General features: G+C 36.7%; 1 protein-coding gene across 1 annotated transcript; it reads left to right on the top strand.

The window, feature by feature from the left end:
* The first annotated feature begins 450 nt into the window (after positions 1–450).
* Positions 451–5,100, top strand: LOC149925907 (agrin). The gene is made up of 3 exons (XM_090161570.1): positions 451–1,888; positions 4,608–4,640; positions 4,711–5,100. The coding sequence occupies exons 1-3, from the start codon at positions 1,429–1,431 to the stop codon at positions 4,938–4,940; spliced, it is 723 nt and encodes a 240-aa protein (XP_090017696.1). The 5' UTR covers positions 451–1,428; the 3' UTR covers positions 4,941–5,100.
* Positions 5,101–14,427: the final 9,327 nt, after the last annotated feature.

The raw sequence follows: 14,427 nt of genomic DNA, 5'->3' as shown, positions 1-14,427 counted from the left end.
TAGATTTTTTGTTAAGTTGTAGCAGAAGTATATAATACACGTGTTAAGATAAAAGTTCTGTCCGCCTTTACAGCAAGCTACCATTAATTTATGTTACGGTGTAAAAATATTGCTTAGCAAAAAAATTCTATGGTGAGTCTTAAAAACTATTACTTAGAGAAAATATGTAATGACATTTTATATCATAAACTTTGGCACGTAAAGTTTTGGCCGTGAAGCCTTGGATTGATAATAGTGTTATTCAGCTATAGGAACGTAAAATTTACTATTATAAACACTCGCTTCTTTTTTGAAGTATACTAATATTTAAATTTTAGATAAAAAAACGCGTTTTCACTGATTTCCTTCAAAATAAGCGATTTTCAACAATATTTGACACACGCGCAATTAGACGAAAAAGCAGACGAGGATGATACCTTGGATAAATAATAGTAGGAGCTACTTATTATTAATCCAAAATGATACTTTGACGTCACGTCATACCTCAGCGTGACCTATGACGTCAGCTTAGGCTTCCCTTTGTTGTGACAACAAGTACCATCTTAATAGCTATTTTTAAAACCGATAGATGGCGGTGCGGTTATTGAAACTCTCTTATTCTACAACAGCTGCAATAATCAGCGTAAAAGTATTTAAATTTCCAAAGTCGTCTGCTATATCCTTGTACATTTAGTCTTGCTCCTCGTCTTAGCGGATACGACCAGTAAAATTTTGGTATTTTTAAAGTCATATTCTCGAAACTCAAACAATGCTGTGGTCCTTTTAAAGCAGATGGCGTTATTTTTCTAAGCTCGACGCATGTACTATATTTTATAAACCTCTGGTTGTAGCGGAAGAACGGGAATTGCTAGAGTTGGGTTTAAGACACTAATTAAATTAAATATTTAAATTAATTAAAAATCAGGTAAAATCCAAAAGTAAATAAACCGTAAAAACTTCGTATAAAAAATACAGTAATTATATATTTATCGGGGAGCGCAATGCGCCGTGAATATGTTCGAATAATTGTATAATGGAAAGAAGTCTTTTTATGGTCAATATAAGCCGTTGGCATCGCTGTCGAAAACGCAGCGAGTACGCAGACGCGTGCGCCAAATTTTAAAAGCGAGTTTAGGAGGTTCCCACACCTCGATAGAAAAAAAAGCAGGCAAAACTAATCTTAACACCCACTCTTCCTTCGAAACACCCTTGTTCAAAAATTTCCTTCTAAGAGAAACAAGAATCGGCCCTTTAGAAATCTGACGGTATAACCAAAAGAGCCGCTTAAAAGCTGTCGAAAAAACGTTAGAATTATCGGAAGACAAGTCCCACAGCACCCGCTCAACTGTTTACTCGCAGACCCGAAAATAAACATTTCCAGTTCAGGGTTCGGTCCGCGGAAAAACGTCTTCGTAAATTTGTATCTCCAGCTCTTTTGAAAAAGCGAAGATGAAAACAGGCGCTGTAACCGGGGAAAAGGCGCTTCTGGCCTTGGTTATCGCGTCCTCGCTGGGTGTTTTCGCCGCCGGGGAGCGCTTCGGTTACCGAGACTGCCGGGATGAGAGACGCAATATACGGGAAGAAGAATCGCCCATTATCGTGACGGGGACGGTCGAGAAAGTGGACCGACACGAAAAGTTCGAACAGTTCGGAGCCCATGTCGTCATCAAGAGGATCATCAAGGGGCCTCCCGATTCAGCTCATTCGGGGATAGTCCAGCAAGTGCAACCTGGAAAGTCGTTAAGAATATACGGACTCGGATCCGAGGACATTTGCGACAGTATGGTCCGGCCCAAAGATAGCAGGATATTCCTTCTGAAGATCGCGCCCAACGGTAGGATCGAGTTGGATCAGTCCTTGCTCAGGATCACTCTGCCCAATTTGGAGCGTGTAGCGGCCGTAGTCAAAGGTAAACTCTGTCTTTTTTGTAGAAGTATGCAAGTGTCCAAACATATGTACCTTCGCCGGCTCATTGGAGCGTATATGGGAGCTGTGTGTACCGCCAAACCGCTTAAAGACGCAAAAACTACCTTCACTGCGTTATTTTTCAATTAACCTTTTCGGTTTATAAAGAGCCACATAGTGGCCAACACGAGAAGCTCAGAAACTGATGGATTATCGTCTGATAAGCAAACAATAGTTCTATTTATAAATTCAGCTACGCTTGCCGAACTTGTTTGTATGTTGCTCTAACGTTACGATGTCATAGTTTTGACACGCGCGGTTTGCAGGCGCACGTGAAAATCCGAGGTGTCTCGCGCCTTAAGCGCGCGCTCGTAATATTACCAAAGCTAAAGTTGTGACGTAGTAGCAACAATCAAACAAGAAGGCCACTTTAATTTATAAAAACACCAATTGGCAATTTTTAAAGTACAAATCATCTGCTTAGCAAACTAATATCCAGCATCTTATGAGCTTCTCGCGTTGGTCGCTACGTGGCTCTTTGTAGACCGAAGTTTATCACGTTTATTTAAAAATATTTTTCACACGTAATCATCTTATAGCCTTTTCATACTACGCCTATAAAACCGGGTTTAGATAACCAAAGTTTATTTGTAATTGTAGGTTTCAGACAAAGGTAAATATTGGTTTTAGTCGAAGGTAAGTATTGGTTTTAGTCGAACTTCGAAGGTAAATATCTGTTTTATTAGAAGGTAAATATGGATTTTAGTCGAACTTCGAAGGTAAATATTTGTTTTAGTCGAACTTCGAAGGCAAATATTTGTTTTAGTCGAAAGTAAATATTGGTTTTAGTCGAACTTCGAAGGTAAATATTGATTTTAGTCGAGCTTCGAAGGTAAATATTGATTTTAGTCGAACTTTGAAGGTAAATATTTGTTTTAGTCGAAGGTAAATATTGATTTTAGTCGAACTTCGAAGGTATATATTTGTTTTAGTCGAAGGTAAATATTGATTTTAGTCGAACTTCGAGGGTAAATTTTGATTTACGTCGAACTTCGAAGGTAAATATTGATTTTAGTCAAACTTCGAAGGTAAATATTTGTTTTAGTCGAAGGTAAATATTGATTTTAGTCGAAGGTAAATATTGGTTTTATTCGAACTTCAATCGTAAATATTGGTTTTAGTCGAAGGTAAATATTGATTTTAGTCGAACTTCGAAGGTAAATTTTGATTTACGTCGAACTTCGAAGGTAAATATTGATTTTAGTCGAGCTTCGAAGGTAAATATTGATTTTAGTCGAACTTTGAAGGTAAATATTTGTTTTAGTCGAAGGTAAATATTGATTTTAGTCGAACTTCGAAGGTATATATTTGTTTTAGTCGAAGGTAAATATTGATTTTAGTCGAACTTCGAAGGTAAATTTTGATTTACGTCGAACTTCGAAGGTAAATATTGATTTTAGTCAAACTTCGAAGGTAAATATTTGTTTTAGTCGAAGGTAAATATTGATTTTAGTCGAAGGTAAATATTGGTTTTATTCGAACTTCAATCGTAAATATTTGTTTTAGTCGAAGGTAAATATTGATTTTAGTCGAACTTCGAAGGTATATATTTGTTTTAGTCGAAGGTAAATATTGATTTTAGTCGAACTTCGAAGGTAAATTTTGATTTACGTCGAACTTCGAAGGTAAATATTGATTTTAGTCAAACTTCGAAGGTAAATATTTGTTTTAGTCGAAGGTAAATATTGATTTTAGTCGAAGGTAAATATTGGTTTTATTCGAACTTCAATCGTAAATATTGGTTTTAGTCGAAGGTAAATATTGATTTTAGTCGAACTTCGAAGGTAAATTTTGATTTACGTCGAACTTCGAAGGTAAATATTGATTTTAGTCGAGCTTCGAACTTAAATATTGATTTTAGTCGAACTTTGAAGGTAAATATTTGTTTTAGTCGAAGGTAAATATTTGTTTTAGTCGAAGGTAAATATTGATTTTAGTCGAACTTCGAAGGTATATATTTGTTTTAGTCGAAGGTAAATATTGATTTTAGTCGAACTTCGAAGGTAAATTTTGATTTACGTCGAACTTCGAAGGTAAATATTGATTTTAGTCGAAGGTAAATATTGGTTTTATTCGAACTTCAATCGTAAATATTGGTTTTAGTCGAAGGTAAATATTGATTTTAGTCGAACTTCGAAGGTAAATTTTGATTTACGTCGAACTTCGAAGGTAAATATTGATTTTAGTCGAACATCGAAGGTAAATATTTGTTTTAGTCGAACTAAAAAGGTAAATATTGGTTATAGTCGAAGGTAAATATTGGTTTTATTCGAACTTCAATCGTAAATATTGGTTTTAGTCGAAGGTAAATATTGATTTTCGACGAACTTCAAAGGTAAATATTGGTTTTAGTCGAAGATAAATATTGATTTTCGACGAACTTCGAAGGTAAATATTTGTTTGAGTCGAAGGTAAATATTGATTTTAGTCGAACTTCGAAGATAAATATTTGTTTTAGTCGAAGGTAAGTATTGATTTTAGTCGAACATCGAAGGTAAATATTGGTTTGTAAGTGTTTGTTGGTTTTTTTTTAACAAATGATGTTAAATATTTAAGGTTTAATCACAATTAACTTTAAAGATAATTATAGCTTTTTGGCAAATTGTAAGCTGCGATTTGCGGTCATTTATAGAATTAAAAATGAAATATATTCCTATCCACAGGGGAGCCGTATAAGAGATCCATCGTCTTGGATGGTATGTCCTGGAAATTCCAAATAAAATAGTTGAATAAAGTTGGCGTAAGAACCAATTTCTGACGTTTCAGAGCCCTGCGAGAAAAAGTACTGTCCTTACAACGCGGACTGCCAGGTCAACGAAAGGACGGGTCAAGCGGAATGCGAATGCGTCAGCCGCTGCCCCGTCGGCTACCAGCCTGTTTGCGCCAGCAACGGCGTGACGTATCCCAACGAGTGCCAACTGCGAAGGGAATCTTGCTCCAAGAAAATGAAGGTGTACCTTAAACACCAAGGCGTATGCGTCTCGTCCAAGTCCTAACCGAATTAAACAATGGCGCCCTTTTAATCCAAATAATAAAACCAAGAACGTATTTATTTATACTTAAATGGAGTAGACCCCTCCTGGTTTGGTAGGGTGCGCCATAGCTTCCCTCTTTTCTCGCTCATGGCGCTAGTCTAGAACGATAGCGGAAACACCCAATTCTTCTATTAGAGGAAGCGTGCCCGCCCTGAAGAGGTTTTCTCTCTTGAAACCTTTATTGTTTCATATTTAGTGTTTATTTTTTAAATGCACCCTTAAGTAACGTATAAACAACAATATCCGAGCTATAAATTAATTATTTTAACTATAGTTCGGATATTTATTCAAATATAATTTATAAATAATGTTGTAGGTGGTTTTAGATTCACGAAAGGGTTCTTGTAGATATGAGAAATTAAAGCACTACCAAAGCGGGTATACCTTTAGTGGGATAATTCTTCAAAAACCACTGTATTTCACACTACGTATAACACGTGGTTAGAAAAATGAGGGGAGGGAATTTTATAATGCCCCGAATTCCTGAAAAGGTTGAGTCGATTTTTAACGTTTATTAAAAAACCACCTCCCGGTCTGCCGGTATGCCCCTCCCCTTATGAGTCAATCAGATCGGTCTAGTACCTCATTGGTTACCTAAAAGTTACTTCTTACGATTGCTTAAGATAAAATAGAACTCCGTAAACTAGATCCGAATTATGATTGACAGTTTTCTACCCACTTACCTCCGAAATATCGGTCTTCATCGATCACGGCCAACATTGATGACGCGCTGTTGCACGAACAGCGCGCCATCAAAGTTGGCCGTAGTTTTATTTATAGTTGGTTACCATTGTAACTATTGAGCTAATGTTTTCGGAGTTCCGGCAGGAAGTGGGTAAACGTTATGCACTACGCGCCAGACATTGATTTCGAATCTAGGGTACGAGGTGTATATTATCTTTGGTTTGACCATGGGCATGGTTCAAGAATTTAAGGGGACTTTTAAAAGCACGCGATAAAATTAATGAAAATCAATGTGGACAAACTTGGCGTCACAGAAGTCGATTTCCGGCGAAGTTTCGTTGAGAAGCTGGAGTGTTCACGTTCAATTTTGACAAAATGGCGCCGTTGTTGTCTTTTAAATGATGAGGCTTAGTAAGTTTTGAAAAATTAATTTTTGAAATTGGTTCTTTAAAAGTTTAAGTAATGGTAATTAACCATTGTGTTAAATAAAAAAAACAGTAAGCCGCGTATGGCTGAGGTTTTTTAATCAAATTCATTAGAATCCATCTCATTTCTATGCTTAAAAAAATTAAGGAACTAAGCCTAACCTAACTTACTCGCCTAAGCCTTGACTAAGCATCTCGCATTAGTGATAGTTGAACATAATTCTTGAGGCGCTTCCAAGAGGCTGGCGTACCTCAGTAAGCCTTCTGATTTAGGCCACGCCTACCGTGTCAAAATCGAGGGGCAGGTCACTTCCTTGATTAACGACGCACCCCTCAAAAGATTAAATCCGATTTAATCGTGATTATTTTGATTAAATTCAATTTAATCACGATTAAGTTGATTAAATCACGTTTAATCATTATTAGAATGTTTAAATCTGATTTAATCATGATTAAATGATTAAATCTGATTTAATCATGATTAAATGATTAAATCTGATTAAAATGATTAAATCTGTTTAAAATGATTAAATCCTGATTAAATCCTGATTAAAAAAATATATCGTGATTAGTATGATTAAATCGTACTTTAGTTTTGATTTTAATGATAAATTATCTATTCAACCGATTATATTGATTAAATCGTGATTAAAATAATTAAATCTGATTAGAATGATTAAATCTAATTAAAAAGATTAGATCATGATTAGAATGATTAAATATCGTTTAAATGATTAAATCCTGATTAAAAAGATTAGATCATGATTAGAATGATTAAATCTCGTTTAAATCGTGATTAGATTTTCTAATCTTGATTACCATGATTTAATCACGATTACCCTGATTTAATCATTTTACTATGATTAAGACGCACCCAAAATGGAAGTGCCCTGCCCCTCGGTCAAAATATCGGGAACAGTGAGTCCCCTTAGATTCTTAGTCCACGGTTTGACGAAGTTGAAAGACACACGGGGGACGGGGTAAATAAGAAATATGAACCTTCGCAAGCTACCATTAATGATGTTTCGGTGTAAAAATATTGCTTGCCAAAAAAATCGTATAGTGAGTCTTAAAAACTATTACTTAGAGAAAATATGTAACTACATTTTATATCATAAACTTGGCATGAGGAGGTGGAACTAGACCATGGTATAACTTGGATCCTCTCAAGTATGAATAAATACATTCTTGATATAACGTATTAAAACTGATCTTGTACCATAAACACACTTTCATACTAATTTATGTCAAATACTAAGTATTAACAGCGAATTAACGAATTTTTTGTAGAGTATTTTATTTTAACCGCAATAAAAAAGTATTAGTTTTTAAAGTAAATTTTGTATTTATGTTATTATGGCGTTTTCACGATAATACGAAATTTCTACACTTCAACTATGACTTCAACAGGTGTTTCAAATGCTTTAGATACGCAGTGGGATCAGCGTTAAAGGAGAACAGTCACCAAAATCAAAATTTACGAGGTTTTTTACAGAAAGATAGAAAATATATTAATAATTATGTCCCTGAAATTTTATAGTTATTGGAAAAGTATTTAAAAGGTTACGCTACTTTTCCCGCAACCTACATCAAACGGCTTCAAAAGTTTCAGAAATCGCGGTTGAACCTACGTGCAGCGCCAAAAGAATGAAGCGGCAAAAATTTGAGAAAGGGCGGCGTGTAAGGCATATTAAAAACACGATTAAGTACAATCTACCAATATAACTAGGTTAAAAAGGCAAGGATAATGGCGTAGCAGACGGCATTTCCGACCAAAAAACGATAAAACCGGGGGGGGGGGGGATATTTCGTTCACGAGATGGCGCTGCAAGTAGGTTCAACCAAGCGGTTCTGAGCCTCTCGAGTCGGGGGGGGGGGGGATAAAACACGAAATTTGGTGTTTTATAATAAATCAAATACTGGAAATATTAACATGAAATTTTTCGTATAACCATTTTCGGACGTCCTCTATCCATTTAAATGGTTTTTAGCCAATTTTCGGGTGGTGACAGTTCTCCTTTAAGGTTTAAAGTGTTGATTTGCAAGAAAATTCGATAGAAATATATCTGAAATTTAGGGTTTCTAAATATTTAACATTGGTTAAACATTAAATAAATATTAAAAATTTCGTAGTACTTATGACACCATCATTTAGAGTTAGGCCATTAGAGGTTCGATTTTGACTCATTTATTTCTACTAGATGGCGCCAATTTAAACTATATTTCCACAACGTTTGCACACTGGTCGATTAAATATCTAAGTGTAAAATTGTATACTTCCGATTAATTAACATTTATGAATGTTAATTTAATTATGTTAAATCTTTCTTATAACTATGAAACTGTGTTTAGTTTGGAATTTCAATGTAATGGTAAGTCAAAGGTTATTAAAGTTAAAATTTATTTGCAATATGAAGTGACAATTTAGTTGTTGATAGATTCGAATGCTCTCTTTCACGTTGGGGGGGGGGGGGGTAATTCGCCATCTTGGAAAATGGCGACCATAATTAATAATAGAAAAATAATTGGTGAATTCCGTAGTTTGACGGGGACAAGCATTGTAACAGTTATTAAATTTTGAATGATGATAGATTAGAAAGCGCTTTTTCAAGTGATATAGTCTCCCGCGCTCTACAGGGTAGGGAAAACCCGCCATCATGTACAACGGCTGCCAAAATCATTTAACTTGTTAATAACTATTGATCTACTAAACATTCGATAACGAATAATAGCTTAAAAGTGGGCGTCACGGGCGTTGGTACCATTGGTACAAATATATTTTTTCGGTACAATGTCAAATACCAAATATCACTGTACCTTTTTTGAAAAATTTTATAAAATTTAAAACTGCTTAATTTTTGGTCGTTTTAAAGATTTCTTTGTGATTTTTCTAAAGACAACAACGGATAAAAAGGAATTTTATTATTTGTATCATTAATGTATTTATTTCTAGCATAAATAACGAACTATATACCACCATTTGGACGTCATCATTTAAGCTAATCAAAAGACAGGTGTTGGTCGAAATTACTCTACTTGTACTACTACAAAATCAGAACTTTGTTAATCATAATGTTATTAACTGTTTATATTTGTTTAATCGAAAAGATGCGTTTTAAAAGTTTTCGAAATAAATTTCTCACTAAGGAACGAAACTAGTCAAGTTTCAAGACCATTTTCGAATTTTGGTGCGCGACGATTCATGTTTGTATATATACAGTCTTTTGTAAGAGGAAATAACCAGGTATAGAGTAATGGCAGTGCTACGTCACGCGACGTCACCCGTGCTTTTTCCTATTTTCAAAAAAAAATTCGCGCCCACAGTGGCGGCCATGGCCAAAGCTACAGAGTGCTACTAGTCTATACAGGTTTTTATTGCCCTAGAATACCACATTAGGTGGTTTATTTTCGCCTGTCCCGGTCAAGGACTATCTACAATGGATGTATTGTCAGAGTAGTGGCTTACGCTTGCGGTGCTTGGTGGAAGATAACGCAGAACAGTGCTATGGTGAGGAAGTTGAGCTCAATACAGAGAATTGCTGCCCTTCGTATAACTTAATTGTGCCTACCGGACTGTCTCGAGCGATGCGCTGAGGGTCCTTGATGGTATAAAACCGTTAGACCTGGTGGTGAGTCAGGAAGCTGCTGTTTTCAGGTCCTTCTCTTTCAGAGAAGACAGCAAGCACTGTGAGGTGGAGTTACGAGGTGGTAACTACCTTTACCCAGCGGCGACCCATGGGAGGACCACCCAGCGGTTAGGGGTATTATAAACATCGAAGAGCAACTACCCAATGGTAATGGGGTAGAGGTGTTTACTGACGGTTCGTTGTCCAGTAGGGGTGCCGGGGTGGCATTCGCTATGTACAGGGATGGTGTAGAGGCCTATAACGAGGTCACTCACATTAATGGTAAGGTGGATGCGTTTTCTCTTGAGCTGTTAGCAATACATGAGAGTATTTGCTGGTTAAGGACGCAAGGTCAACGTCCAGGTGATGGTGCAACAGTTTTACGGATTGTCTTTTTGCTATTAACGCAATAAGCAATCATAAAAACAATCATGGCCTATGCCATAATATCCGTAAGGTGTTGAAACGGATGGTGACGCGGGTCACTTTTACTTGGATAAAGTCGCACACTGGTTGTGCAGGGAATGAAAAGGCTGACTTTCTTGCAAAGTCAGCAACCGAAATTCCATCAGAGGAGAAGGAAATGAAGCCAACTAAGTTGGTGATTATAAAAGGTGGCTTAACGAGGTGACGACTCAAAGGTGGCAGGAGTCGTGGGATGTAAGTGAGAAAGGTAAAGTTATTAAGGTGTACTTTTCTCAGGTCAAAAGTCGTTTCAATACGAACTACTATTTGACGCAAATCCTAAGTGGACACGGTAAGTTCCCACTTTACCTGTTCAAATTCGGGCATATTGCATCACCCAAATGCATATGCGGTGCTCTGGAAGCAGACTCAGAGCACTATGTTCGTAATTGTCCCAAAACGAACCATTTGATGAGAAGACCACTCCAAGTGGATGGTCTTCGAAAACTGGATAACGAAACGATCAACGATCTTGGACGCGTAATGCGTTATATCGTTGTGAATTTTGACGAACTCACGAGTGAGTCGTGAGTAGGTGGTACCAGTATACGGGTGTATATTTGTTTGTGTACGTTTATTTAGGAGACGATTCGGCCGGGACAAATGATGAAAAACCCCTGTAATGCTTAGGCGGTGCACGGGGTATATAAATACAATAGTCTGATGTTCTCGGACTAAAAGCAAAGAATATAAAGCCCCAGGAATGGAAGGATTGTTATTATTGGCCGCGTGTTTTGGCTGCGCTAGAAACTTCCGGCAAAGCAAATCAGAGTAACCGGAAACGGTTAACGCCAGCAGGCCTTTCTTTAAAAACGAGAGGCGCAAAAGTTCCACTAGACGGAGCTACACCATCCATTCCTGGGGCTTTATATTCTTTGCTAAAAGTGTACTCTTTTTACCCTAAAACGTTTAATTTGCCTCTTCCGGGGATGATAATTACTCCGGCCCATAAACTATTCGCTTGTTCCGGAGTATTAGGGCTACTCTTTTTACTCCTTCTGAAAAGGAGATGTAAAGGGGCAAATCGGATTTTGTCGTCTGCTGGCCAGAATTTATCCTCTAAAAAGGCAGCCACTTTGGAAAAACGTTTTTACGGAGTAAAATGACGTCATAGCTTTACTCTTCTTACCCTACTCCGAAATCCCGGGACAAGCGGAAAGAAATGACCTATGTTTGCAACAATATAGCCGCGTTCACATCTACCTTCTGAAACGTTGCGAACGCTCCTGCAACGTTCGTATCCCGTGTGAACAGTGACCGTTGCGCGTCCCAGCGCTTCAGATCGCTTTGGCTGAACCAAAGACTATGTAAGCTATAGCTTACATAGTCTTTGGGCTGAACCGCTTCGTCGACCAGTTTGGCAACGATTCTTAACGTCATTGAGTCTATTTTTGTGAGCCATGAGGTATTTTTAAGAAAATCGACAATCGTGGATTTATTTTTGCGCCTAATACAATTTTTATGAATTTTTTAGAAGCAAATAGTCGTCCAACTTTTTGTCTATTTGTTTAAAAAATCCAACAAATTTCTTCTGGGTACATTCATTTTAATTATAATGTTTTAAAACGTCTAACTCAAATGCTTGAGCAGACGAACTCCTAATTGTATGACTATACTACGCATGCCCAATTTTATTCAACACTCACTGGAAATCGAACGTGTGAACAAACAGATTTCCAAACGCGAACAACCGCAGCGAGATAGAAACGAGGTAAAACGTTTCTGAGGAGCTCAGCAACTAAAAAATATAAATATTTTACACATCTGAGAAACATACTTGTTCATAGGTTATCCCCGCGCCATACTAATTTCAGTTTTTGGTCAGAACTTAATGTAAAACACAACACAATGGTTTCATCGTTCACCAGTCACGCGCAGTAGATACTGTAGATACTTCAAGGGTATCTCGTCTGATTCGGTCTGCGGATAATCTACCAGAACATGCAATATACACTCCCGATCTGCACCACGCAATTCACAATCTGTGCTATATCTACCCAGTTATAGGAGTGTCTAATTAAAATTATCGACCCCGTACGGGCTTGTAATTTTAACCCAGTGCCACCGCTTCTGCCATTATAATCTACAAAATTTGGTTTTGGCTTAGTCATATATGGTTAAGAGATTAGCTGACTTCTGCAAAATACCCTGATGCAGCAGCCTTTAAAGGGACTTTCAAGGATGGTGTGAGGGATTGGAAGTCGATTCAAAAAACGTCACTGAAACGTCATCAGAGTGGAACTTTGTCAATGTGACGATCGGCGTATTTTAAATGGAATTCAAACCCTTCCTCCACAGTTCACCCTTGAAAGTTCCTTTAACTCAGTTCCCCCATAGCTTCACCACTCGTGACAAGGAGGTGGTTATCGACGATTTTGTTAGGTAGACCTTATGGTAGTATGAAAATTGCCAAAGGGAAAATTTGCATTGGGCTTTAGTTTTCCCATGGCAAACGAAAACATTTTTTATCTCTCAAAACCAAAGAAATCTCCATTTAAAAAATCATGGGATTTTCTCGGTTTTTACTTATTTAAAACATTTGAAAAAATTGAATTTTCAAAACATACCCAAAAAAGATGAATTTGACCTTTTTTGGGTAAAATTGATCAATGATTTTGGCTAAAATTGATCAATTTTGGTACAATTTTAACAAAATTTGGGTAACCGAGAAAATCCCATGCTTTTTTAAATGGAGAGGTTAAAAACATTTTCGGTTGCCATAGGAAAACTAAATCCCCTTTTGGCAATTTTCATACTACCATAAGGTCTATCGAACCCCCGAGTTTCAACAAAATCGGACTCATGATAATTTCTAATGAAATTCTAGAAATGTTTAACTAGTCTATTGTCGTTGAAAAAGAACAGGCAACTCAGCTACTTAATTTTACTGCCACATTCCAATTCCATTTGGACTTTGAATTGCTGCATTTCGAGCACATGAAACGCCATCCAACAACGCTTTACTAACATCCTTCCGAGCAGGTTGCTGAAAAACAGAGCGTATGTTATGGCTCGTACCGAACCAAGGTTATTAGAGAAAATATACCGAACGAGCAGCTGATTTAAGACTTTTGAAGACATATTTTCTAATCATCTCACTTAAAAGTAGTATTCACCATGAAATGCCAGTTTTATGAAAATCCCCTAAGCTATATATTTAATTACAAGTAGAATTAAAACTTGAGATCTGAAGTGCTAATACTCAGGAAATCCCTTATCTAATAAAGTTTGTCATACAAATTATCGTATGACACTACCATGTGCCTTTTACAAGGTCTAAAAAAGGTGACTTATTTCATTTCTTTGAAAGATCAATACAATTAATTAGAATAAACTAATTTTAACTCAGTGGCGTAGACAGAAATTCCTCAAGGGGGGGTCAAAGTATGTGAATGTTAAGAGGGGGTCGAGAAGGGGGTGTAAATTTAGTACAGTCGGTTGGACACGGAAACCCCCCTTGTCTACGCCACTGTTTTAACTAGATGGTGATATGGACAAAATTTAATAATATCTGATTTCTTTAATTCAATTAAATACAAATCAAAACGGCTGTGATATATTTATAATTATTTTAAAGGTTTAATGTTCAGTTTTAAAGGGAGTATATATATTTATGGTGGATTAACGAATTTCACATTTCGGCCGCCAGGTGTAACAAACTTGGGGGATTGACGCTAGTTACCTTAAAAACAAGTAACTAACAAGTAACTAAAACAAGTGTGTTAAATAGATCAATTATTTTCAATTTAAATGATTTTGGAAGCCATTTTCCAAGATGGCGGATTTTCCCTACCCTATAGAGTGTGGGAGACTACATCACGTGAAAGAGCGACTTCAATTCTATCATCATTCAAAATTTCATAATTGTTATAATGCTTGTCCCCGTCAAACTACCAACTTCTCCACTTTTTCCTAATTGGGCTTTGCTTCCGGGGCTGATTTTAGACTTCCGGTTTGACATATGATAATACAACAAGAAGATGAAATATCAGGTGTGACGTAAGCTTCATTTGGAGCCCTAATACTTGTATTGTAACTCTGGATCTATTTATCGAATAGATGCCTCATAATTCGGATCTATTTGTATTGCTTATGACCGCCATTTTTCAAGATGGCTTATTTTCCCCACACGGGAGAGTGCGTGAGGTCAAACCACGTGAAAGAGCGCCTACGAATATATTGACAACCAAATTTTCTTACATAAAAAAATTAATTGTTTCGGATCAATTTTTTTCCGTCAACATAAAA

This window comes from Leiobunum rupestre, chromosome 10 (assembly GCF_980474605.1).
Source record: "Leiobunum rupestre chromosome 10, qqLeiRupe1.1.hap1, whole genome shotgun sequence".
NCBI classification, from domain to species: Eukaryota; Metazoa; Arthropoda; class Arachnida; order Opiliones; family Sclerosomatidae; genus Leiobunum; species Leiobunum rupestre.
Note: the sequence above shows the minus strand (reverse complement) of the source record. Positions and strands in the feature narration are given on the sequence as shown.

What these genes read in the sequence shown, in the direction of transcription:
- LOC149925907 (XM_090161570.1), top strand. Translation starts at nt 1,429, where the DNA reads ATGAAAACAGGCGCTGTAACCGGGGAAAAGGCGCTTCTGGCCTTGGTT. An exon ending in TGTAGCGGCCGTAGTCAAAG is followed by an intron (nt 1,889 to 4,607) that starts GTAAACTCTGTC and finishes TCCTATCCACAG; the next exon opens with GGGAGCCGTATAAGAGATCC. An exon ending in GAGATCCATCGTCTTGGATG is followed by an intron (nt 4,641 to 4,710) that starts GTATGTCCTGGA and finishes CTGACGTTTCAG; the next exon opens with AGCCCTGCGAGAAAAAGTAC.